Source organism: Rattus rattus, chromosome 16, assembly GCF_011064425.1.
Source record: "Rattus rattus isolate New Zealand chromosome 16, Rrattus_CSIRO_v1, whole genome shotgun sequence".
Taxonomy (NCBI): Eukaryota; Metazoa; Chordata; class Mammalia; order Rodentia; family Muridae; genus Rattus; species Rattus rattus.
The window spans coordinates 16,716,805-16,737,661 of NC_046169.1; the positions used below are offsets into that span (position 1 = coordinate 16,716,805).

At 52.0% G+C, this 20,857-nt stretch overlaps 3 protein-coding genes across 6 annotated transcripts; 2 read left to right on the forward strand and 1 right to left on the reverse strand.

The window, feature by feature from the left end:
• The first annotated feature begins 59 nt into the window (after positions 1–59).
• Trip6 (thyroid hormone receptor interactor 6) lies at positions 60–4,286 on the forward strand. Its single transcript, XM_032886438.1, has 9 exons — positions 60–168; positions 417–544; positions 639–764; positions 1,019–1,402; positions 1,999–2,092; positions 2,190–2,359; positions 3,334–3,512; positions 3,776–3,896; positions 4,018–4,286. The coding sequence occupies exons 1-9, from the start codon at positions 60–62 to the stop codon at positions 4,147–4,149; spliced, it is 1,443 nt and encodes a 480-aa protein (XP_032742329.1). The 3' UTR covers positions 4,150–4,286.
• Positions 4,287–6,225: 1,939 nt separating this feature from the next.
• Positions 6,226–19,648, forward strand: Srrt (serrate, RNA effector molecule). Of its 4 annotated transcripts, none has more exons than XM_032886426.1 (20): positions 6,226–6,503; positions 6,742–6,881; positions 11,494–11,622; positions 11,861–12,007; positions 12,165–12,353; positions 14,046–14,215; positions 14,299–14,483; positions 14,588–14,686; positions 14,771–14,885; positions 15,658–15,815; positions 16,799–16,860; positions 16,960–17,038; positions 17,266–17,454; positions 17,766–17,939; positions 18,035–18,188; positions 18,277–18,470; positions 18,612–18,768; positions 18,912–19,013; positions 19,117–19,240; positions 19,440–19,648. In XM_032886426.1, the coding sequence occupies exons 2-20, from the start codon at positions 6,760–6,762 to the stop codon at positions 19,513–19,515; spliced, it is 2,625 nt and encodes an 874-aa protein (XP_032742317.1). In that variant the 5' UTR covers positions 6,226–6,503; positions 6,742–6,759; the 3' UTR covers positions 19,516–19,648. The 4 variants fall into 4 exon arrangements, with proteins under 4 accessions (XP_032742317.1, XP_032742319.1, XP_032742318.1 ...); XM_032886428.1 differs by having other exon boundaries at positions 19,138–19,240; XM_032886427.1 differs by having other exon boundaries at positions 18,924–19,013.
• Positions 19,649–19,689: 41 nt separating this feature from the next.
• Positions 19,690–20,827, reverse strand: Ufsp1 (UFM1 specific peptidase 1 (inactive)). The gene has a single exon (XM_032886434.1). The coding sequence runs from the start codon at positions 20,687–20,689 to the stop codon at positions 19,943–19,945; it is 747 nt and encodes a 248-aa protein (XP_032742325.1). The 5' UTR covers positions 20,690–20,827; the 3' UTR covers positions 19,690–19,942.
• Positions 20,828–20,857: the final 30 nt, after the last annotated feature.

Here is a 20,857-nt window from a genome sequence, read left to right on the forward strand (position 1 = left end):
CCGCTGAGCTTGTGGGGGTCCTGACCTCTGTCTGGAGTGGAGCAACCCTATTCCAGACCATGTCCGGGCCCACCTGGCTTCCCCCGAAGCAGCCAGAGCCCTCCAGAGTTCCTCAGGGGAGAGCGCTGCCCAGAGGAACCCTGGGGCCGCCAACGGCCCATGGAGCATGTAAGTGTCCCCCTCTCCCACACCCGGGAGTGGCAGAAGAGCCATTGGCCACTTTCCTTAACCTTTTCTTCCTTGCCTATCTGCTTCCTGCTGTCCCTTCCCCAAGCCAGAGGCCCTTGCTCTTGTGCAAGTTTCCCCAACTCTTGGTCCATCCCCAGACTCCCAGGTACGTGACGGAGAGCTGCCTGAGAAAGGCGGCTTTAACCAGGGTACCCTTCTCCGCTCTCACCTCCCGTCTCTCCCTTTAGCGCTCCAGCCTCACCCCAGGGTCAACTTTTGCCCCCTCCCACCTGAACAATGTTATCAGCCTCCGGGGGTACCGGAAGATCGGGGGCCTACTTGGGTGGGATCCCATGGAGCAGCCCAGCGCCTGCAGGTGAGAATTGGAGGTGAGGGTAGGATCAAGGTGAGAGAAGGCTAGGTAGGGGTTGTGATCGGTATTTGTTCTTCCTGGTTTGGCTCTGTCTCAGGGGCTCCCTCCAGACCGGGGAGTCATCCACCCTGGAAGTCTGGACGCTGAGATAGATTCGCTCACCAGCATGCTGGCTGATCTGGACGGGAGTCGCAGTCATGCCCCTAGGCGACCAGACAGACAGGTGATCTCCTGTGTTCTGTCTCTCCTGTGTCAGCCGATTCTCTTCTGTAGATTCTCAGCCTCAGTCCGCCCTCTTCACTCTCCGCCCACCCTCTTTGCAACTAATAAATAACTGGTTCAAGGAATCATGAACTTCCTTCTTGTTAGGCCTAACCCATGGGAACTTGACAAAAGTCATGGCTCCCCTGAGATTCCACCTGGCGCGCATGGATCTTGGATCTGGCCTTACTGTTTGTGCATTGTTTGTCTTCCCAGGCTTTTGAGGCTCCTCCACCCCATGCTTACCGTGGAGGCTCCCTGAAACCCAGCGGAGGTGCTGTTCCAGCCCCGATGCTCCCAGTATCCCCCTATGGTGGACCTACTCCAGCCTCCTATGCTACCGCGAGCACTCCAGCTGGTCCCGCTTTCCCTGTTCAAGTGAAGGTGGCTCAACCCGTGAGAGGCTGTGGACTGCCCAGGCGGGGGGCTTCGCAGGCCTCTGGACCTCTTCCAGGCCCCCACTTTCCTCTGACAGGTCGTGGTGAAGTCTGGGGGGCTGGCTATAGGAGCCACCGAGAGCCAGGACCAGGGGTTAAGGAGGGAGCTGCTGGAGTTCATAACCCTGCAGGAGGAGGAAGAAGAGGTGGGCATGAGCCTCAGGTAAGCCAGGGGATGTGGGCACGGCGGTACCTGGTCATCGTAGGTAACTGGCCGTTGGTTAGGTGGTGTGGAGGCTGAGGGATTAAGATACCGTTTTTAGGAGACGCAGTTCAGTTGGTAGAGAGTTGGTAGAGTCCTTTTTTTTTTTTTTTTTTTTTTTTTTTTTTTTCCGAGCTGGGGACCGAACTCAGGGCCTTGCGTTTGCTAGGCAAGCGCTCTACCACTGAGCTAAATCCCCAACCCCGGTAGAGTCCTTTTTTATTATGTAGGAATCCCAAGGTTCTAGACCCAGCACTGTATAAACAAAGCATGGGGGAGGTAGAGGCAGGAGGATCAGTAAATTAAGATATTTGGCTACATAATGAGTCCCAGGCCAGCCTAGGCCATATGAGACACGCTCTCAAAAATAAATATAAGTCAGTCGTGGTTTTAGGGTACTTAGAGGTCAAGGATTACGATGTCCAAAGGGAAGGGGCTTCCTTCCCTTGTCAGCCTGGGAGATATTCTCAGAGGAAATTTCAGGGTTCCTGACCTTGTGGGTTACTTACGGTGTCTGAGGTAGAAGCAGCACTGCAAAGCCCTGTTTCTCACTGTAGGGCCCCTTGAGCCAGCCTCCAGAGGAGGAGCTGGAGAGACTGACCAAGAAGTTGGTGCATGACATGAACCACCCGCCCAGCGGGGAGTACTTTGGTGAGCTGACCAGCTGGGTAGGATGGGAATGGGGAGGGGACAGTGGATCCGGTGTCCTGGGTCTGTGGAGACTGATCTCGTTCCTCTCTGTCCTCAGGTCGGTGTGGTGGCTGTGGCGAAGATGTGGTTGGTGATGGAGCTGGGGTCGTGGCCCTGGACCGTGTCTTCCATATTGGTTGCTTCGTGTGTTCTACCTGTCGGGCCCAGCTCCGAGGCCAGCACTTCTATGCCGTGGAGAGGCGGGCGTATTGTGAGAGCTGCTATGTGGTGAGCGGTTGGGCTGTGAGAGGGTGTTGCCAAATGGAGTGTCAAGATTTGACAGGCAGGTTTCTATCCAAGAGAGGGCCAGGTACTCAGTTGGGTGGGCCCGGAAGCTGGGGATTCAAGCTGAGGTACAATGAACTAAGTATGGTGGCTCAGGCCTGTCTGGAGGAGAACATGGGCTACAAAGCGGGTTGGAAGCCAGCCCGAGGCACAGGTTTCCGAAGATTGATTGATCCATCAACCAAAAGAACACTTTGCGTTTTGTCTCTTGGATTGCCCGTTTGCCGTTTTGAGAGAATACGTCATGTGTCCCAGGCTGGCCTGAAACTCTTAGGTATTTATAGCTAAGGAAGACCTTGGGTATGGGGATTCCAGGTATGGGCCACCAGATCTGTTCTTTGTGGTGTTAGGAATGGAACCCAGGGCTCTTGCATGCCGGACAAACACTTTACCAACTGAGCTACAACCCCAGATTCAGGAATGAGTTAAATGTGGACACGAGCTGGAGGAGACGAGGAACAGCTCGTGCTGTTCAAGTGGGTGGCCACCTTCCTTCCTTCCCTCCTTCCTTCCCTCCTTCCTTCTTTCCTTCCTTCTTTCCTTCCTTTGAGACCGAGTCTCACTACGCAGCCTAGGCTGGTCCTGAAGTTACAGTCTTCCTGCCTCGGCTTCTGAGAGCTGAGAAACCAGATGTGTGCCCAGCTAGAAGGCATTTTAGAGTTGAGGTAATTTGTAAAAGCCTCACAGCATTCCTCAGAGGCAAGCATTACTGACTCATCTCACTGAAAGAGGAAGTGTGCGGAGACCAGATTCCTTGTCTAGAGGCTTCAGTGCCCGTATGAAACCTCAGAAATGCTAAGTCCACCTTCCACTGAATGCTCTGCGGGGAACTACACACACCACGTGGTTGGGCAGAGAGTACGCCTTCCTGGCTGGAGTGGCTTTTCCCCCTGACCTTCCTTCCTCTTTCCTATTAGGCCACGCTGGAGAAATGTTCCACATGCTCTGAACCCATCCTGGACCGAATCCTGAGGGCTATGGGGAAGGCTTACCATCCCGGTTGCTTCACCTGTGTGGTGTGCCACCGTGGCCTCGATGGCATCCCTTTCACAGTGGACGCCACCAGCCAGATCCACTGCATTGAAGATTTCCACAGGTCTCAGAATGCCTACTCTGACCTATTTCTTCATGTCCCAGGGTCTGCCTCTTCTTTTTCTATCTTTTCATTCTCTCTCTCTCTTTTTTTTTTTTTTTTGACACTACTTTCTTCCCCAAGACCGAAACACATCTCTTAGCTCCTTCTCTCACACACCCTCCCACCCCCCCAGCCCCTTCCACTTTTATTGGGCTCCATTATGAGCCTCTTGAGGGGTTGGGAGGGAGGGATCTGACAACCTCTTTGGTTCCCCTCCCGTGCAGGAAATTTGCCCCACGGTGCTCAGTGTGTGGTGGGGCCATCATGCCAGAGCCAGGTCAGGAGGAGACAGTGAGAATTGTTGCTCTGGATAGAAGTTTCCACATTGGCTGCTACAAGTGTGAGGTGAAGAGGTCACCGGGCAAGAGCAAGAGCTTTGCAGAGCCTGGGAGGCTGGGGGAAAAGCACGGTGGGAAAAGTCACAGAAGAGCTCTCAGACTAATAGAGGTTTTGTTTCTCCTCACAGGAGTGTGGGCTGCTGCTGTCCTCTGAGGGAGAGTGTCAAGGCTGCTACCCGCTGGATGGGCATATCTTGTGCAAGGCTTGTAGTGCCTGGCGCATTCAAGAGCTCTCAGCCACCGTCACCACCGACTGTTGACTGCTCTAAGAAGGACCTGCTGGGATCTCAGTCCCCCTCTGTCACCTCCCCTGACATCTACCCTTAGTGTTTGCACCAAATGCTGTCTCTTCTCCCTCCCTTCATGCAATAATAATCAGTGGAGTGTTTAAAAGCTCTTGCAAGTCTGTTCTTTCATTGGAGTCTCTAGGATGAGGCTGGGTAAACCTCGAACCCCAGCACTCAAGAGGCAGGGACAGACTCTGAGTTTGGGGCCAGCCTGGTCTACATACCAAGTTCCAGGACAGCCAGGGCTACGTAACAAGACCCTGCATATATTTTGTTAACTCTCATCCTGTACTTTTTTGTTGTTACGTTAAATTAAATGAACCCATTTATAGTAGGCTAGGGATATCTCAAACGGTTGGATCTCTACTGGTCTTTCAATTCCTTCAAACTTCTGTGGCAGATACAACAGAGGAAGTGGTGTTGGCAGGTCACTGTTCTCATGTAGAAACCACAGTGCCGGATGCCAGTGGCCTGTTCTTTTCATCTTGCCGTCGCTCCAGAAGGAGCAGATGATCCTGATGTGCTCATCGATTTCAGTGTTCTGTGCCATTTTCCAGAGGGAGGCATTGGAGCGGGTCCTCTGTTTACTGATGATGCTGACCTGCTTGGTACATGTAGCCACAATGCTGTGACGTAGGCCAAAGCCAGAAGATAGTTTTATAAAGGACAAATTGTAAAATATCCCAGGCTACCCTTGGATTTGAAATAGAGCTGAGATAGCCGAGGTTGTTCTTGAACTCTGGATCTCCCTGCCTTCATTTCTCCAGTGCTGGGATTGCTGGAGTGTGACACTGCTTCTGGCTACATTTTTTTTGTGGGGGATGGGCCAGAGACTCAAACATGTGTGCTCCACTATGTTTTCCTCTTCTTGAATTATGTGTGTATGAGCTGACTGTGGTGGCGCAGGCCTTTAATGCCAGCACCCAGGAGGCAGAGACAGGCAGATCTCTGAGTTTGAGGCTAGCCTGGTCTACAGAGGGAGTTCCACAGAGAGACAGCCAGCCGGGGCTACCCAGAGAAACCCTGTCTTGGAAAAGTTAGGAATATAGGTATCTGTGTATGGATGTGTGGGTGTATGCACATTTGAGTTCGGTGCCCTAGTAATCCAGAAGAGGTCATCAGATCCCTAGTGACTGGAGTTAGCAGCCTGTGAGCTGCCAGACATGGGAGCTGGGAATCCAGCTCTGGTCCTCTGCAAGAGCAGGAAGTGCTTAACCACTGAGCCATATTCCCAGCCCCGTTTGGGAAAAGTTTTTGAGACAGGGTTGCAGTGAGTTGCCAAGGCTGGCTTGGAACTCGTCCTGCAGCCCTTGAATTTGATTCTGTGTTTACTTACCGAGCAGCTTGGGTTATAGGCTTGTGCCAACATAAATGTCTATACTAAGTTTCTAAAATGTCCCCTTGTAAAGACACCTTAATAGATGCTGGGATTTTTTTTCTTTCTTTCTTTCTTTTCTGGGAGCAAGACTGTGGCACGCTCCCTTGTTTAGCTCAGTATTCTATTCATGGAGAAGGGCTTAGTGTTATCTTCGGGAATTGGGAATTTCAACTGGGAACCAGTGGATACTGGTGGTTGATTCCAGGCTGCAACGTAAAGACTCCCATCAGAGTATTGGGCGTTAAGATTGAGATTTACACGTTTTGCATGAGTATCAGGTTCCTCTGTCCAGAAAAGCAGGAAGAACGCATTTTATAGGCAGACTAGATTTCTGCAGAAGAAAATGGTGGGAGGAGATGCCTTTAAAATGGTTGCTTCTATGCATTTTTCCCTAGACATCCATCGTCTCCAAACCCATCGACAGCGTGAGGAGGGGGCAAATCCGCCCTTGGGGAGGTCAAGAGGTGCCCTACCCCAGGGATCCTGCAGAGCAACCTCTGAATGCAAACTAGCTCCTACGGAGGAGGCATGTGGGGAGCAAAACTTAACCTCTCCGCTCTCCTCACTTTCAAACAGGAACGAGCACGTCCTGAAGGCCTGGCTTGGCCCAGGTCAGCTTCCGTAGCTCCTAGTGCTGGGCGAGTTTGTCGCAAAACCGCGCGAGACTTCCGCGTCTCCACCCTTTTCCCGTCATTCCTTTAATCGCTCTTAGTTTTAGTTTGGTCGGGGGTCTTGTTTGTAGTTGGAGGCCGAGCTCCGTGGGTGACGTAAGCTGCGCGCGCGACTCCTCTAACCCTCCGCGGTCCCGCTCTCATCTTTCCATTCGCCTCTGGGCTGAGAATCCCTGCGTCTCCTTCAAACCCTCTTTGCGGTCCATTGTCGCGCGTTCCGGTCCGCCCGGAAAACAAGCCCGCCGGCGCGCGCTTCCAACGGCCCCGACCGCTGCCAGGTGGGGGAGGGGAAGCAAAGGCCCGGGTGGCGGGATCGGAAGGAGAGGACTGTGCCCGGGGGCTTCGGGGGTGGACAAGGGGGAACCCCTGGGGACAGTGAAACTGTCGGAGCGATCGCCCTGCCCGGGATGGCAGGCCGGCCTCGGCGGGAGGGAGGCGGGCGTGCTGCCCCCGGGGGACTGTCCCTCCACTGGTCCTTGTTCATCATCACCGTGTCCACCCGCCGCCGGGCCCCAGGCCTCCTCTGACAGCACCATGGGTGACAGTGATGATGAATACGATCGAAGACGCAGGGACAAATTTCGAAGGGAGCGCAGTGACTATGACCGTTCCCGGGAAAGAGATGAAAGACGGCGAGGGGACGATTGGAATGACCGGTGAGACGGTCCCTCCCCTCCGTGCCCCCTTCACCCCGCACCACCCTTCTGCGCTACAACTTTTTTCCGTTTCCCCTCATCTTTCTTGATTTTTCCCTTACAAAATCTTGTTAGGATGTAATCTACGGTCGAGCCATTTCTGTAGTCCAGTCTGTTCACTGTTGGCTCAGATTTTGAGCCTTTAATTTTTGAGTCTGAGGCTTTAAGATCAAAGCTACAGTCAGTATTAGTGGTGGACAGGAGCTCCACACAGCTGGTTGGACCACTGTGTCTTCCGTGCAGGCTACATAGGGTGACCCTATCTCAAACCCAGGTAACAGGAAGCACAAACTGATCAAAGCCTTAGGACTAAGAATCTGAGTAGGAAAGAGTCTTTATATTGACATCGGGACTTTGCATTCTTCTACCCCATGGAAAAGATAGTTTCCTAACAACCCGATTGGCCTGAAACTTGTAGGTAGCTGAGGATGACAGTAAACTTCTGCTTCTGTCTGCCTTTTCCTAATGCTGGAATTATGGGAATGTTCTACCACATTCTGTTTAAGAAATTTTTGAAGGGATTTTTAAAAACAGGTAATTGAGATGAGAAGAAATGTGGAAGTTTGTTTCTCTTTTATAAAAAGATGTTTATGGGGGGTTTGCTGGAGAGATGGTTCAGCTGCTCTTCCAGAGGCCCTGAGTTCAATTCCTAGCAACCACATGGTGGCTCAGAACCATCTGTAAATTTGATCTGATGTCCTCTTCTGGTGTGTCAAGGACAGTGTGGTCATAAACGTAAGATAAATAAATAAATCTTAAAAAAAAAAAAAAACCTATTTAGTGAGTTAACTGAGTTAAAAGATTTCTTTATTTTTTTAAAATTAATATTTTTTGAGTGCTTTATCTGCATGTACATCTGCATGACAAAAGAGGGCATCAGATCCCAGTGGAGATGGTTGTGAACCACCCCATAGTTGCTGGGAATTGAACTCATGACCTCTGGATGAGCCACCAGTGCTCTTAACTGCTGAGTCACCTCTGGAGACAGATTTCTTTAAAGGAATTTGAAGTGACTTTTTGTGATAGAATTGAAGAGGTTGAGACCAGCTAGGGCCACATGGTGAGACCCCCTTCTCAATAAATAAGTAAATATGAAATTAAGGAAAAGTCTGCCAGTCAGCACTTAGAAAACCCTGGAAAAGATGAAGCCTAGTTCCTGTGTGACAAGTATGGGTGTTTGTGATTTATGGAGGCTAAAGGTGTTCTTTCTCTTTGGAGCTGAAGTAACAGACATTTGTGAGTGGCTTGCCACTTGTGCTAAGAGCCAAATATGGGTCCCCTGCAGAAATAGAAAGTGCTCTTAACCACTGAGCCATTTCTCCAGGCCCTAGCACATTTTTAAAAATTAATTATTTAATTTTTGGTATGTTTTTCAAGATAGCATTTCTCTGTACAGCCTTGGGTGTCCTGGAACTTGCTGTGGGCCAGGCAGACCTTAAACCCAGAGATCCACCCACCTCTGTGTTCTGTGTGCCAAGCACTGGAATTAAAGGTGTACGCCACTAGGCCTGGCAGCTTGGTCTTTTTGTTTTTTAATGTATAAGGATTTTGCCTACATGACTTCTGCGCACTGCATGCGTGCTGTGCCTGTTCCCTGTAGGAAGCCAGAGCAGAGTGTTGTAGCCTAGAGCCAGAACTGACGGGGATCCGAGCTGCAGTGTGGGTCCTAGGAGCCGAGCCTCGGTTCTCTGAACTCCTGAGAGCCATCTCTCTAGCCCCCTTGCACTTCAGTTTTTGAGACAGGGTCTCATGTGGAATAAGCTGAGCTGGAACATGTTGCTCCTGCCTTGATTCTCTTCAGGTGGGAATAGAAGTGTGAGCCACCATGCCCAGCTCTCCTTATTGGTTCTTTAAGAAGAAAATCAAGTTTGCTTTTCTAAGTCTGAAGCTAGTTTAATTGTGTGAGGCCAAAGTGGCTTGGCTACATGGCTGGCACAGATAGGCATGGCCATTGCAGAGGGACAGCTGTTCTGAGGAGCAGATGATGACCATCTATATAATGTTCTGCCGGAGCCACCAGAAGAGTCACTCACCCGGACTTGTAGGGAGTGCCTTAGACGTAGGGTGACGGGAACAGCTTGAGGTCAGTAGGTGACACGGTGCAGAGGGAGTGTATGCTCTCCATTGATGGAATGGTTCCAAACGGTCTAGAGACATTGCTGTTTTTCTTAGTGGAGCTGCAGTAGTGCTGGTTAAGGCAGCTGGTACCTTAGGGCAGAAATCATGAAAAGGATTCAAGCTGCAAGGAAGAGCATCAGTTAGTGTCCGAGAGAGCGCTGGGTTTCAGGATGAGAAGAATGCATGAGAGCATTGTGTGAAGTGTGGAGTAGTCTCCGTCACAGGTGCTTTTCACAGGTGCCGGCTTTCATTGGAGCATTGTCAACACAGGGGCTTCACACTTAGTGTTTGGCAGACATGTGCAGGAAAACAAGCTAAGAGTTGTTAGTAAGAGAAACTTACTGGTAAAAATTCATTTTAGAAAACTTGAATCTGGGGCTGGAGAGATGGCTCAGCGGTTAAGAGCTCCCCGACTGCTCTTCAGAGGTCCTGAGTTCAGTCCCCAGCAACCACATGGTGGCTCACAACCATCTGTAAAGAGATATGCCCTCTTCTGGTGTGTCTGAAGACAGCTACAGTGTACTCATGCATAATAAATAAATAAGTAAATCTTAAAAGAAAAGAAAAGAAAACTTGAATCTGCATCATGAGCTCCACAGTGTCCTGATGTTTAGATGCCTCTGAGGCGAGCAGTCTTGATGCCATGTGGCATGGTGCCCTAGAGAGAGAAATGTCAGGAGCTGTTTAAGGTCTTGTAGCAGTGATTTTAATGTAACAGAACTGAAGGGCATTGAACATTCTAGGCAAGTGTTTTACTCCGAGTCACAGCTCTAGCCTACTGGTATGGTTTTGATGAAACATCTAACATACTTCATGTGTTAGTTTTGAGACAGGCTCTTATGAAGCCCATTTTGTCTCATATACTATGTCGCTCCTCCATTTTTTTTTTTTTAAGATTTATTTATTATATACAAGTACACTGTAGCTGTCTTCAGACACACCAGAAGAGGGTATCAGATCTCATCACAGATGGTTGTGAGCCACCATGTGGATGCTGGGATTTGAACCCAGGACCTCTGGAAGAGCAGCCAGTGCTCTTAACGCTGAGCCATTTCTCAGTCCGCTCCTCCATTTTCTAAGTGCTAGAATTACATTCTGCCTGCCTCAGCTCCTCTTTTTTTTTTTTTGGTTTTTAAAGAGATTTATTAATATTATGTGAGTACACTGTAGCTGGCTTCAGACACACCAGAAGAGGGCATCAGATCTCATTACAGATGGTTGTGAGCCACCATGTGGTTGCTGGGATTTGAACTCAGGACCTCTGGAAGAGCAGTCAGTGCTCTTAACCACTGAGCCATCTCTCCAGCCCCTCAGCTCACTCTTAACAATACCTCTTTCTTTCCAGGAGCAGGCCTCACACCTGTAGTCAGCACTCCTGAGGCATGCAGGTTGGAGACCATACTGGCCTAAGTAGGGAGTTCCAGGCCAGCCTTGAAATGAGAGCCTGTAGCTAAACCCAAAAGGACTGGAACCTTTAATTACAGGAGTCAGAGCTCGAGGACTCAGAATTTGAGTTTCCAGAGAGTCAGGGCTACCTAGAGAGACCCTGTCTAAAATATATGAACAACCCCCCCCCACACACACACACACCAGATACCTAGCCCATCTGTTCAAGAGTGTGAGCATTCTGTCAGCCTTCAAGATTATGTTAACTGTATGCAGAAACCAGAAAGAAAAGCCCAAATTATCTGAAAAGGCCATTAAGTATTTCCTTTTATGATAATATATCTGTGAGGAGTAGTCATTTTCTTCCCCCTTATCAAGCCAGACCTTGAAGAGAACAGTGCTCCTCCATAGCAAGTTCTTGTTGTTTTTGGAGAAAGTCGTTTCATAAAAACACGTTACTACCTTGACATGGTGATAGAGGCCGATAATCTCATCTTCTCTTGAAGCTGAAGCAGGAGGAGCTCAAGTTCAGGATCTGCCTGTAGGGGTAGCCTGTGCAATTCCGGGACACTATGTACTGCCTCGTGTACAGTGAGTCAGGGACAGCCTGTGTATTTTAGGGATATCATCTCAAGTTTTCTGAAAGGGAAGCAGGGCTGGGGCCTAGCATAGCTCAATGGTAGAGTGAATTCGAGTACTGGATTCAGCCTCTGTATCTGCAGAGTAATGTATATTAATGTATATTAATGTATAGCCTTAAGGTTCATAGATGCTGAACACTGGCTTTAATTTAAGGTAGGTGTAGTGACGTGTCCTTGTGATCTCAGCTCTTGGGATGTGGCAGTAGGAGAATAGCCATTCAAAGTGATAAGTAAGCTTTGTTTCTGTAGGGAGTTCGAGGCCAGCTTGTGTTTGGCCCACTGCAGCTGCAAGCTGCTGTGTCTTTGTGTTTGCTCCTGTGCAGTGCTGAGAGTGGAACCAAGGCCTGTGTTTTCTAGGCAGGCATTGCAACTGACGGACAGCTCCATCTCACTCCATCTTTGCTATTCAAACTTGTTCTTCCTTCCAGAGAGTGGGACCGTGGCCGTGAGCGCCGCAGTCGGGGTGAATATCGAGACTATGATAGGAACCGAAGGGAGCGCTTCTCTCCCCCTCGACACGAACTTAGTCCCCCACAGAAGCGCATGCGGAGAGACTGGTGAGGTGGCATCACTTTCTTTTCTTACCCTCAGGTCCCTCAGGCCTCAGCCCTGCTCCTGCTGAAAGCTGGCTGCTTCCTTGCCTCAGTCATCCCTCACACCCAGCGTTCTTTTGTCCCTTTTATCCCTTGGGTGAGAGACCATATCCTCCGTGTGCCCCTTCTCGTGCCCTTGTCCTTGTTCTGGAGAGGTAGTTCTGTTTCCTTCTGTATCTGACTTTTGTGTCCCCACCTTCAGGGATGAGCACAGCTCTGACCCATACCACAGTGGCTATGACATGCCTTATGCTGGGGGGGGTGGGGGACCAACTTACGGCCCCCCTCAGCCCTGGGGCCACCCAGACGTCCACATCATGCAGCACCATGTCCTGCCTATCCAGGCCAGGTAAAGCATGGGGTTCTGGGGAGAAAGGAATTGCCAGGTTTGGGGGGAACGTCTGGGGTGTGGGAGACTATAGTTGGAGCCTGGGGAAGAACAGGTTCTGGGGTGCCTACACGCCTGCAGTGGTGGGCACTTTTCTGACTGGACCCCTCCCTTCCAGGCTGGGCAGCATTGCTGAGATTGACTTGGGTGTGCCGCCACCTATAATGAAGTCCTTCAAGGAATTCCTCCTGTCTCTGGATGACTCTGTGGATGAGACCGAGGCAGTCAAACGCTACAATGACTACAAGCTGGACTTCCGGAGGCAGCAGATGCAGGATTTTTTCCTGGCTCATAAAGACGAGGAGTGGTGAGTGCCCCTGCTTGCCTGCCCCCTTTGCCCTGGCCCCTTTCTCTGGTCTGGCTGGAGGAGCTGCAGCCTGTCCTTGGTTCTCCCCACCATGGCACTTCCTGGGAGTGGGGAAGGGGAGGGAAACACTGTTGGCTGGTGGGATCCCACCCACCTCCTTCTCTGCCTTCCTCACTGGGACACCTCCAGGCAGCTGACCAGAGCTACTTAGCCTCTTGGTACAGCACACAGACTGCAATCCTCTTGTTGGTGTGGGTCCTTGTCATCCCCAGTCACCAGGACCCAGTGTGGCCGTGGTCTCCCAAAGGCAACGAGTGAAGCCAGACAAGAAAAGCCAAGATCTCAGGGTCGTTTGACAGAAAAAAAGAATTTGAATTTTTTTTCCTTATGTGGATGTTTTAATTTTAATCAACCATCTTTTCCCCCCTCCTGCTCCTCCTCCTCATCCTCTTTCTGCTCCTCCTCCTTGAAAAGAGCCAGAACTGGGAACTACACCCGCCCATCGACGGAGCTCGGAGCAAACCCACCTCCACCCCCACCATACCCAGCCCATACATGAGCCCCCGGCTGAGCGGCGGGCGGGGCCGGCCAGGCAGACAGGCAGGGCACCGCTGTGCACAATGCAGTGGTCTAGCTGAATGTATTGCTCAGGCAGCTAGTCAGTCAGGGCCCCCACCGCGGAGGCCCGCGGGGGCGGGGCATCTAGGCCGGTCACCCCAGCCAGGAGCCAGCGGGCAGCCCGCCAGCCAGCATGGGCCCAGGGCGCCACTAGTTAAATCTTGAGCTCTGTTTGACCAAGCAGCCAAGGTAAAGATCCTGGAGGTGATGCCTGCGGCTTTCCTCTCTGCTCAGCCTGTTCTGTCCTGTCCTCTCCTCATGTGCCCTTCTGACTGCCCTGTGTGTCTCTGGGTCACTCGTGCACCTTCCACTCTCTCTGTCCATGGTCTTGCTCTCTGCTAAACACTTCTTGTTTCTGTTTTCTCAACTTGTCTGTCTTTGTTTTGGATTTCGGGGCCCTTATATTTCCCCCATTTCTACTTTTCTCCTACCCTAATTTCTTCTGCCTTTGTTTTTCTCCCCTGCCCTCAGAGGCCTGTTAAAATGTTTGCTTTTTCATGCTCTACCCAGATCCTAACCCTCCAGCCCTCTTCTATTCCATGCCTACCTGAGGCTGTGCAGGCACTTGGCCTTTCTTTGCTCTTTCCTGCCCCTTCTGCCTTGTCTTCCCGTGAGGGGAGAAGGGTGTTCTGCCCTTGGGCCTTTTCTGTCTGGTACACTTCAGGTTTCCTTCTGGCTCCGCCTGGGGTGGAGGGAGTTGGCGGGAACCTCATCTGGGCTTGGCCAGGAGAGGGCGGTTCTCTGGGCTCCTGCTCCCTTAGCTTTTTCGGAAGCTCTGGGAAGGGCGTCTTCTCAGCCACTGCTTCCCAGAGGCTTACAGCAGTAGAGCTGCCTCACAACCTGGCCTTCTCAACCCAGAGCTCTCAATTCCTGGTTCTCCCCCAGATCTTCCAGAGCACGATCTCTGGTTCCTTTTGGGGTGTTGGGTGGTTTTAGTGCACCCCTTTCTTGATTTTATGACCTTCTGTGGGTGTGAGGGGCTATGCCCTGCCATTCTTGGGCCCCTCCCCACATTCAGGTCTTGGCTGTTCATAACTGTTTTCTCTCTCCCATCCTGCTTGCTTTCTTCTCCAGGTTCCGATCGAAGTACCACCCCGATGAGGTGGGGAAGCGGAGGCAGGAGGCCCGGGGGGCCCTGCAGAACCGACTGAAGGTGTTCCTGTCCCTCATGGAGACTGGCTGGTTTGATAACCTTCTCTTGGACATAGACAAAGCTGACGCTATCGTCAAGATGCTAGATGCAGGTATGGACTTAAAGGTCAGCAGGTCTTGGCTGGGAAGAAAACCAGAGCCCTTGGGTTTTGATCTCTGCTGTTGTTATTGGTAGCTGTCATTAAGATGGAAGGTGGCACAGAGAACGATCTCCGCATTTTGGAGCAGGAAGAGGAGGAGGAACAGGCAGGCAAGACTGGGGAGACCAGCAAGAAAGAGGAGGGCCGTGCTGGACCAGCCCCGGGGGATGGAGAGCGCAAGGTCAATGATAAGGATGAGAAGAAAGAAGATGGAAAACAGGTTGAGAGACAGGGCCTGAGGGAGCTGGAAACTGCACTGGGGATGGTAGGGTGGCTTTCATGCAACCAGCAAGAAAGACTGACATTGTCAGAACTGTCTCCTAGGCTGAAAATGACAGTTCCAACGATGACAAAACTAAGAAATCTGAGGGTGATGGGGACAAGGAGGAGAAGAAAGAAGAGGCTGAGAAGGAAGCCAAAAAGGTAAGGTGTGTTTTGCATGAGGCCAAGATGTCGGGCCAGATCCTGGGGGGGGGTCTTGATGGACTACTCCTGTTGCTTCCACAGAGCAAGAAGCGGAACAGGAAGCACAGTGGTGATGACAGCTTCGATGAGGGCAGTGTATCCGAGTCTGAGTCTGAGTCTGAGAGTGGCCAAGCTGAGGAGGAGAAAGAGGAGGCTGGTAATTGTCAATTTCTTGCTTCGGCTCCTTTGTTTTACTGTGTTAGGGGTGTGTGTGTGTGTCTGGGTGTGTGTGTGTCTCTGTGTGTCTGTCTATTTTTATAAACAGTTGGTAATCGTGTATCTCGGCTAGCTCCCAGATAAGACAAGAATGTAAGATTTATTTAATAAACTTTACAGCACAATAGCTGAACAGTACCCTATTCTATTCCTCTAATCTGTTTACCTCCCAGGCAAAAGGCAAAATCCCCAAGATACTTGGATTTTTGTACTGATTTGGTTCTCTGTTCCAGATATGGTCCCATGGTGTCTCACCCCAGACCTCTTCCTCCTGGTGAATCCTCCTTTCTTCCTTCTCTCTCTCCCTCTCCCTGGCTGGGATTGGAAGTCCAGCCCTATTCTAGCCCTGTTCTCTCTCCTGTTTAGCTATTGGCTAATTGGCTTTTATTGATAAGTCAGAGAATAAATGGGGAGAAATATTTACACCCACAATCAGGCAGATACCTTGATTGTATTACTGTGCCATGTCTGGATTGCAACCAGGTGTTGGGCAGAGAAATCAGCATTTGAATAATATAAGGATAATCTTTACACTCTGTGTGTGTGTGTGTGTGTGTGTGTGTGTGTGTGTGTCAGAGAGAGAGAGAGAGATAGAGAGAGATTGATTGTGATTGGTAGGAAGGGGTTTTCTGGGGTGATGTCTGGCTGTAAGTGCTGCTCACACATTGTATCTGTGTCTAATAAAATTGTACTGATGACTACTTCTTGCTTAGAAGAGGCACTTAAAGAAAAGGAGAAGCCCAAAGAAGAGGAGCGGGAGAAGCCTAAGGATGCTGCAGGGCTGGAGTGTAAGCCCCGGCCCTTGCATAAGACTTGCTCTCTCTTCATGCGCAACATTGCGCCCAACATCTCAAGGGCAGAGATCATTTCTGTGAGTGGGCACATTGGTCTTGGGGCAGGGTTGGAGTGAATCCCAGATCCTTGAGGCCTTTGGCGTAGGGAGGCCTGGTCCTTGTGGAGCCCCGCCTGCACTCTGGTTCTTGGGTGCTGGCCTTTCCTTCCTGGGAGCTGAGGGGCACTTGTTTAAGGTTTTAAACCGCAGGGATGAGGGACGGAGTGGCTGAGTCACTGTGTGGGATGAGGGACGGAGTGGCTGAGTCACTGTGTGGGATGAGGGACGGAGTGGCTGAGTCACTGTGGGGATGAGGGATAGAGTGGCTGAGTCACTGTGTGGGATGAGGGACGGAGTGGCTGAGTCACTGTGGGATGAGGGACGGAGTGGCTGAGTCACTATGTGGGATGAGGGACGGAGTGGCTGAGTCACTGTGGGATGAGGGACGGAGTGGCTGAGTCACTGTGTGGGATGAGGGACGGAATGGCTGAGTCACTGTGTGGGATGAGGGACGGAGTAGCTGAGTCACTGTGGGATGAGGGACGGAGTGGCTGAGTCACTGTGTGGGATGAGGGACGGAGTGGCTGAGTCACTGTGTGGGATGAGGGACGGAGTGGCTGAGTCACTGTGGGATGAGGGACGGAGTGGCTGAGTCACTGTGGGATGAGGGATGGAATGGCTGAGTCACTATGTGGGATGAGGGACAGGTGGCTGAGTCACTATGTGGGATGAGGGACGGAGTGGCTGAGTCACTGTGGGATGAGGGATGGAGTGGCTGAGTCACTATGTGGGATGAGGGACGGAATGGCTGAGTCACTGTGTGGGATGAGGGACGGAATGGCTGAGTCACTGTGTGGGATGAGGGATGGAGTGGCTGAGTCACTGTGTGGGATGAGGGACGGAGTGGCTGAGTCACTGTGTGGGATGAGGGACGGAGTGGCTGAGTCACTGTGGGATGAGGGATGGAGTGGCTGAGTCACTGTGTGGCTTTTCTCTTACCTTGCTGCGTCTGACTCTTGCAGCTTTGTAAAAGATACCCAGGCTTTATGCGAGTGGCACTGTCAGAGCCCCAGCCAGAGAGGAGGTGAGAAGCCTGACGCCTTGGGATGGTGTAAGGAGGCGAGGTAGTGAGTGACCACACCGGCTGTGCTCGGGGACAGTGCTGATAAACTTTGTTGTGCAGGTTTTTCCGCCGTGGCTGGGTGACTTTTGACCGCAGTGTTAACATTAAGGAGATATGTTGGAACCTGCAGAACATACGAGTAAGTGTTGGGTGGGGAAACGGGACATGATTGGGCCCTGCATGTCCATTTATTCCCTGTCCACTGATAGCCATGCGGCTTCGCCTACAGGCTTCACTTCTGAGAAGCTACAGTACCGGGGCCATGGCTCGGTCCTCTTTGGGGGGCTTGGGTTTAAGATTCTCTGTAGGGCCCATTCTTCCTGGTGCAGCTTCTGGGGTAGTCATTGGCCTTGTGGATTATTATAGCTCCGGGAGTGTGAACTGAGTCCCGGTGTGAACAGAGACCTGACTCGTCGTGTCCGCAACATCAATGGCATTACACAGCACAAGCAGATAGTGAGAAATGACATCAAGTTGGCAGCCAAGCTGATCCACACACTGGATGACAGGACTCAGCTCTGGGCCTCTGAGCCTGGGACGCCTCCTGCGCCCACAGTTAGTGACTCCCAGGGGATTGTTTCTAGTGTACCCAGTGTCTCCTTGTGCCACCCCTGACCTCATCTGCTCGTTCTCCTCATCCCTTGGTCCTACTGATAACCTCCCGTGTCTCCCACCCGCCTCCCCTTTGTCTGGATTCTGTCTTCTCCAGCCTCCAACAGCATAGTCATTTGTGGGTTAGGATGGAAGAAACTACGAACGCGGCAAACTGTAGGGAAACAGGGTTCGTCAGTGATGCTCATCCTCCCTCTTCACGGTCCAGCTTCTGGGCTGCTCCTCTGCCTCACTGTCCATCTCATCCTTGTTAGAGCCTGCCCTCTCAAAACCCCATCCTGAAGAACATCACCGACTATCTGATTGAGGAAGTGAGCGCTGAGGAGGAGGAGCTCCTGGGGAGCAGTGGAGGACCCCCGCCCGAGGAGCCTCCCAAGGAAGGCAACCCTGCAGAGATCAATGTGGAGAGGGATGAGAAGCTGATCAAGGTGCCCATTGTGACCATCTGGAGCACGTGTCCAGGGGCATGAGTGCTGTGTGTCTGTCTGAGGGCTGAGTGTGACCGTGTGTGTCCCTCCCCCAGGTCTTGGACAAACTTCTTCTCTACTTGCGTATTGTGCACTCTCTGGATTATTACAACACCTGTGAGTACCCTAATGAGGACGAGATGCCAAACCGCTGTGGCATAATCCACGTTCGGGGGCCCATGCCTCCCAACCGAGTCAGCCACGGAGAAGGTACGCGCAGCTCCTCCCTCTGCTGTGGCCTCTCACACCAGCCTCTGTCCCCGTCCCTCCTCTCAGCCTGCCTTTGTCATCCACACAGTGCTGGAGTGGCAGAAGACCTTCGAGGAGAAGCTGACCCCACTGCTGAGTGTGCGCGAATCCCTTTCTGAGGAAGAGGCCCAGAAGATGGGCCGGAAAGACCCAGAGCAGGAAGTGGAGAAGTTTGTCACCTCCAATACACAGGAACTGGGCAAGGATAAGTGGCTATGTCCTCTCAGTGGCAAGAAATTCAAGGTCTGGGATGTAAAATGAATTGGTAGGGTGGGCTGGGAGGTGGGCTTAGATAGCAAGACCCCCTAAGAGAGTGGAGGAGGCTGTTACTGTCCAGTGGTTGGGGAAGGAAGAGACTGCAGCATGCTGTCCTCATCCACTCAGGGTCCAGAGTTTGTGCGCAAACATATCTTCAATAAGCACGCTGAGAAGATCGAGGAGGTGAAGAAGGAGGTGGCGTTCTTCAACAACTTCCTCACAGATGCCAAGCGCCCAGCTTTGCCTGAGATCAAGCCAGCTCAGCCACCTGGCCCTGCCCAGAGTAAGATACGATCTGTGGTGGCCGCCACACCTTTGACTCCTTACTCCTCTTGAGATGTGTGCTCCACCAACCCGCAGGCCCATTCCTAGAATTCTTGTCAGTTCCTTTCCTCCCCGCAGTAATTCATGTTCCTGTCCATGTTGTACTCCCCCCAGGCCTGACCCCAGGACTTCCCTATCCACATCAGACACCACAGGGCTTGATGCCCTATGGTCAGCCCCGGCCTCCCATCTTGGGCTATGGAGGTGAGTGTGCAGGTGCAGTGCAGGGGTTCAGTATTTGTAGGGGCTGCAAAGCTTAGGCTGAGGTTGAGGTCAGTTTTTAGTTCACCCTGGGTCTTTCTCATAGCTGGTGCTGTCCGCCCTGCAGTCCCAACAGGAGGGCCTCCATACCCCCATGCTCCATATGGTGCCGGCCGTGGGAACTATGATGCTTTTCGAGGCCAAGGTTATCCTGGGAAACCTCGGAACAGGTGAGTATGAAAGATGCCCCAGCTGCTTTCCCCTCCTCTGACTCTGGGGACCTCTGTTGACACTGCCTTTCCCCCTCCTGACTCTGGGGACCTCTGTTGACACTGCCTTTCCCCCTCCTGACTCTGGGGACCTCTGTTGACACTGCCTTTCCCCCTCCTGACTCTGGGGACCTCTGTTGACACTGCCTTTCTCTCTCAGGATGGTTCGAGGAGACCCAAGGGCTATAGTGGAGTATCGCGACCTGGATGCCCCGGATGACGTTGATTTCTTTTGAACCAGCCACGTCCCCTCATTCTGCATTGCTGCATCGCTGCATCTGTACCTGTGACCTCTTTATCCTATCAGCTGAGAATTTTTTTGTACGTTATTTTACCTGCTAGTAAAAGAACTTCAGTAGTGTGTGTTAACTGTGTGCAGTATGCCACTTCCGCAAACACGGGCTGCGCCATAGGAAGCTGAATTATGCCAATTTATTACCATTTTCAGAACAGTGTCTTCACCCCGGCTGACCTAGAACTTGTGGGGTATACCAGGTTGACTCTGAACTCAGATTCACCTGCCCGGCCATCATGCCTGACCCAAACTTTTGATGCTGAAAGAGACTTGTCTGCTGTTGGGGGGAGGGCCTGTAAGAAGTAAATAGGTGTCTGATCAGTCTCAGTTCTGGGCTCTATCCGACAGTGCAGACAGGGCGTGTTGGTTCAGATAGGTCTGGTCAAGCACAGGTTGTAGAACGAATTGGAATCAAAGACATGGTTTACCTTTTGCCAGCCCACCCATCCAGCAGCTTGCAGTTCACAACGGTTTTTTGGAGTGCCCCAGTAGTGTGGGTCCAGTATCAAGACATAGACTTCCATATCTGGCCCCTCACAGATTCCCAGCAGGGCCCTGGACTGAGCATCTGCATCTCCTCCCACCATTACTGGGCCCCCACCCGCTGTGAAGTGTGAATAAAGCCGCTCCAGTTCTCCCCTAAGCTCTGCTCCGCGGGGCAAGTGGTACAGGCGTCCCTGAGGTCCTCCAAAGTGCTCTAGACAGAGACTGGCCTCTACACAGCCGATCCAGTTCCGGGAGCCCCGGAACCCGGGGGGCTTGTCGCCCATGTCCTCTAGGGCTCCCTGCAAGGCTGCCAGTCCAGGCACGCCGGAGGACTGGCCCTCTGGCCAGGAGCACAGAGTCTGCAGGGTGCGGTAGCCGCATCCCCAGCCGCGGTCATCCAGTCCATCGCAACCGTAGTGATAGTAAAGGTAGTGGCCTGAGAGGAGAGCCAGTCGGGCGGGATCCTGGCAGGGCACAGCCAGGCCCAGGTGCACGTCCTTTAGCAGCTCCAGGGTGCTCGGTAGAGCAGCTGTCACCGAGGCAGGGCGGACTCCGAGTTCTTGGTGTTTTCTGGGATTAGCTAGGGCAGGGGAACTCTCACCAAACAGCGTAGTAGCAGGAGAGGTCATTCCACAAGTTGACACCGACTTCCGAGCTCTCTAAAAGGCGCCGGCAAACCAGCCTTGCAGCGCAGTCGCAAGCCCCGCCCCTAGGGCGGACCTAGTGCTTACTTCCGCCGGATGCTGCGGGCAGGGTACATCAGTGCTCACCAATCCGGAGGCTTCTGTTCCTAGTGT